This window comes from Ascaphus truei, chromosome 2 (assembly GCF_040206685.1).
Source record: "Ascaphus truei isolate aAscTru1 chromosome 2, aAscTru1.hap1, whole genome shotgun sequence".
Taxonomy (NCBI): domain Eukaryota; kingdom Metazoa; phylum Chordata; class Amphibia; order Anura; family Ascaphidae; genus Ascaphus; species Ascaphus truei.
The window spans coordinates 76,400,559-76,405,395 of NC_134484.1; the positions used below are offsets into that span (position 1 = coordinate 76,400,559).

Genomic DNA, 4,837 nt, shown 5'->3' on the forward strand with positions numbered 1-4,837 from the left:
CATTTGTGCTACTTTTATTCGTAAATCAGGACTAAAAATGCCAGATTCATTGGGGCAGAAATGTATGGATACAGTAAGCCAAGTTGTAAATATTGCTTCTCTATGCAGCTCTCTGCTTTATACTACAAAAAGCTGTTAAGCAGTACGTTTTTTTGATAAGTTTTGATTGTTTACTTCTCTTTGACAAAGCACGGTGTACCGTGCGAAACGCGTCAAAAAGGTTGGAATGTAGTATTGCGGCTTTAACCCCTTTCATAAAATTATGTTGATGCCTGTTGTAAATGAACAGTGTCTTTGCAATACTGTTAATATCATTTTCCTCTTCTTTCTCAGGTTGGCACGCAAGATTTCGCCCGGCGTTTCCATGCCACATACGTGTCCTGGGCTGTAGCTTATCTCTTGGGCTTAATTTGTCTTATTCGGGCCTGTTATTGGGGAGCCATAAAAGTTAGTTATCCAGAGCACACTTTTGCATAGACATGTCTATAATGGCACATTATAGCACGTGATAATGTGTCATTCTGGATATGAGTAGAGTTTTTTTTAACCCCTTTGTGGCTGGATGTACCTCCAGCGCAGTGCATTGCAGGTCATTTCCGCCCTGGACAGCTTAAGCCTCTTTCTTTAAGGATTCCTGTCCATTACCAATCTGTAAAGAGTGGAACATGGAAAAACGCTTTGATATGAGTCCGTCGTACATGAACAAATACCCATTGCACTACATTTATATGCAAATAGTTTTTTGTTTTTGCTGCTAGTTTTCCAAGCTCTGAATACCCAAGCTATGTTTACATGTTCAGATCTCTGTTCAATGTCTAGTTGAAGAATTTCCATGAGTTCTATTTTAAAATTTTCTTTTTTTCTATTTTATCTTCCATCTGTAAGTGTTGTGTAACTGTACAAAATGAGTATACATATTTATAAGTGTTTCTACAGTTGCTTTGAATTTGTATTTAAATTTTAATGAGAAATATTGTAGTGGCTTACATGAAAGGTGCATTGTAATTTACGCAACCACTTTTATATGTTTTCCGGTGAGTGACACTGTTTTTTTAAAGTTAAGTGCCAATGCTGTCATCACTGAAAATAATGGGCTCCGGGACACAAGTCTTTAAAGTTGTGGGTATTTCAAGACGTGTTTCTCTCTTATTGTCTGCAAGTAGGGTTTCCAAACATCTTCTTTTAGCAAAAGATCCAAAGAGAAGCAGGACCTGGGACCTGACGTCTTGCCCTGGCCTCCAGCTTTATTAGTGTATCATTTCAGAAGCCTTGTGGCTTCTGGATTCGCAGTGGCATTTAGCTTTACTGATGCAGTCAGACTTTCTCAGAAACATATTTGTACAGTAAATTTAAATGCACATTTAGAGACCAAGAAATTAGAATTTTGCTTCACATGCATCCACCTCTTACATGTATCTCTTTAACAAAGAACATTACGACTTTTATTCAGGAAGCGTGATAAATAAGTGTACTTTTCTGGAAGAAACATTTCTATACAATAGATTTCAATTTTCGGGTAAATAACCAGTTATATCACTACTTCACATGTAGTGGAGGGAGGCGGGAAACCAAATCTACATTGTCCACATGTTGGAACCTAGCAAGGTAAATGTAACGGGTAATTAAGATTGCAGTAGTAAGCAGTTTTCCTTTTTTCAGCCTCTCTGAGATCTGCTTAGCTATGGAATCTCTAAATGACTCTAGATACTTACTCAAGGATCTTAATTTATTTTTTTTAACCAATATTAAAAGCCATTGTCTTCAATGTACCAATTGCAATTTGTATGTTTTCTTAAATGGGGGTCGGTGGGAAGTGTCTACTATGTCATTTTTGTTGTGACGGTAGGATGGCAAACTAGGTTGAAATATATCAATTTTGTCTTTTACGTACCTAAAAGGAGAGTGGGGGAGGAGAAACGTATTCTGGCCAAAAGCAAGGAAGGATATATTTCTTATGTCTGTGATATCTCAATGAAAAAACACAACGCCAGTATAATATAGGTAACAATAAATAGTTACACTAGTATTATGCAGATGTTTTGAATACCAGTGTTTTCCTTGCTCAAGAACACAAAGCATACGAAAAGTGTAGATTCTCAATAAATTACTAGGAGGAATAGTCCTATGTATGTGATTGATTGTTCTAAGCAAATGTAACCAAATTGAGAAGAATCACCTAGATGGCAAAATAAAATAAAAAGAGAAATTAGGTGATTTAGGAATTGATCCAATATTATTGTTTTCCTAATTGAAAACAAGCATTCCAAATGCCAGAGCACAATTTGTAATCTTTAAGTTACATGATCTGTTTGTATGATACATGTACATTACCAGTAGCTTCTTTAGAATTCTAATGTATCTTTTAAAAATACTAATAAAGATTATTATACAAATACATCTGGAGTCTATTTGAAATTTTCTAGGGAATGAAACCATGTTGTAGAACAGGGGTGCGCAAACTGGGGGGGCACTCTTCCCCAAGGTATGTAAATGAAATACCGGGGAACCGCGCGAGACATCTGTAGCGTCTACTTACCAAAATTCAGCCGGCTTCAGGATGCGTCACCATGGGAACGTGACGTCACACGATCCTGCGGCATCATTTGATGCCGAGCTAAGGGGGGGTGCACGAGAACTGAGGAGAGCAGGCAGGGGGGCGCAGCAACAAAAATTAGCGCTCTGTTCTAGAATATTGTATATAGTTGTGTTGATTTTGATTTTTGTTTGTAATATTAGGAAATTTGGGTTAAGCTATCAAGTTTAAAGCAGCTTTTGTATATATGGGATATGATCCCAGTGTTCAGGGCTCAGCTGTTTGTGGTATCTAATTAATGAAATCCTTAGTCGCAATTCATTGAGTCACTTGTGCATATATTAAGCTGTATGAGGCTCACTGGTATATAGGCAATCAGGTGTACAGGTAATATTGGAGGAGTGACACAGAACTCTATATATGCCATAAAGGCACTGTATAAATCCCCAATAAACCAAAGTACATACCTTGTAATGAATCCTGTACCGGAGCCTCAGTAGAACAGCTGTTCAGAATTCAAATGAATGCGTGCATCACGCCAGTGACTGGAATAGGTGGTGGGTGGTCCCGTGGGATCCGACGGCGGAGCACCGTCTAAGATCTTTCAAAACTAAAGCTATCTCACATTTAATGTAGTCTGTTACATACGCCTAGAACTTGGTTTAGCTTGAACTGTGCATGCATTGTCTTGTATATAATATATAAGAGGTGCCCCGAGAAACAATAGGATGTAATAAAATAACCCACAGTAGGGCTATAGAAACAATTTAAAATACATGACATAAACAATAATGAATTAACTTATAACTAGTCTAGGTGGTATGTTGGACCGGGGACGTCGATGTCAGCCGGGGGCAAAGATGGCGCAGGTCCCAGTCATGTTTCCGGCTTAAAATAAATTCGATTATTGACAAATTCGTTGTGCTTTGCGTTGCCCATCTGCAGGTCCCAGATGCCCCATCTTTGCCCCCGGCTGACATTGACGTCCCTGGTCCAACTCACCACCTAGACTAGGAAGTTAATCAGCCGTTGCCGCCATGCCCGGCCCTCCCCCGCTGCAGGCTTCTGTCACGGGAGACCAGGCCATTTACACCTTTTTTACCAGGATCATGCATTGAGCAAAACAAGTTAATGAAATAAATTGTACATTTATTCACAGGAATAGGCAGACACACAATATACAGCAAAAATACACACTTTGGAATTGGGGTAACAACCTAGACTCTCCTAACCAAATGGAAATTCAAAGAGCGTCCATTAATCTGAAGACGTGTGTACTTGACTTCTTCCCTCCTGTCCAAATGGTTTTGACACCTCAGACTTCCTCTTTGGCTTTTGATCCCCACTGTCTGAGTCCCAGCTCATTATACTGTGCACAAGCATATGTTTTAAAACATACTGTTCCCTAAAATATACATGCAGCCAGGTGTCCCCTCCAGTCCCCCGGTTTCACCCCCTTACCTCTGCTGACGTAGGGAGTATTTATTGCAGGTGGGGCAACGGGCTCACCCGGCGGCTCCCTTCGCAGGGTGCCACCATTGTTGTTGCGTGCGCACTCCCGGAAGGTCGCGCATGCGCAGGGGACAGTCGGCGGCCATTACAGTTGCGCAGGAGTCTATGCGCACGCGGCCCCAATGCAGTATAGGCCCCGCGGGGACTACAAGTCCCATAGTGCTTAGGGGCTGAGTACCACCTGACGCCAGGGAGCCAAAGAAACGGCTGATACATCTGGAAAGGAAAGAGGATTGCATGCTGGAACAGGAAGGGGCAGTCAGGATCCGGACAGAGAGGGAGCAGGTAGTGCCCAGGGAGCAGTACTCTCTTGGGCTAGGCCAGATTCCCAAGGTCCCAGTTAGATCCCCTGACTCCCAGTAGATATTGTGTGCAGTAAGTGCTGTAGGGAACGGTCTCAGATAGGGACCCTTTTCACTGTAGCAATAGTGAGATGCTGCAGGGCATCGCCTGAGAGACGTGCAGCCTGTTGCAGAGGAGCCTACCCAGACTCCTTGATAGAGAATATGTATAGGGGTACACTCCAGTCGTGAGACCCCTCCAAAGACATCCGCCTAAGGATCCACCTGGGAGAGAAGCAGCAGATTGCAACGCGGAATCACGCCGTTGATCTGCGGAGTCCCATTGTTTATCCTGGTCTGAATTGAGACCAGGGAGGTATTAACACGTGCACCAACGGGCCCCAACACACAGGGAAGCGCGCTATCCCACACACACACACTTTGGGGAGGGACTTGCTGGTGGACACTCAGGGGTTAAGTGCCCAGGCACTCCAGTACTTTGGGGTTTCCA

The 4,837-nt window shown here is 42.3% G+C and overlaps 1 protein-coding gene across 2 annotated transcripts in view; it reads left to right on the forward strand.

Annotated features, from left to right (window-relative positions):
* Window positions 1-2,395, forward strand: part of PIP4P2 (phosphatidylinositol-4,5-bisphosphate 4-phosphatase 2) — a 92,997-nt gene extending 90,602 nt beyond the window's left edge. Inside the window, exon 9 of one of the 2 annotated variants that reach the window (XM_075582873.1) lies at window positions 334-473. Coding sequence is in view for 1 of the 2 variants with exons in the window: in XM_075582869.1 (XP_075438984.1) it covers window positions 334-477 (144 nt within the window). In the remaining variant the exon portion in view is untranslated. Of the gene's footprint in view, window positions 1-333 lie in introns of both variants that reach the window. The other variant, XM_075582869.1, reaches the window with a different exon arrangement.
* Window positions 2,396-4,837: the final 2,442 nt, after the last annotated feature.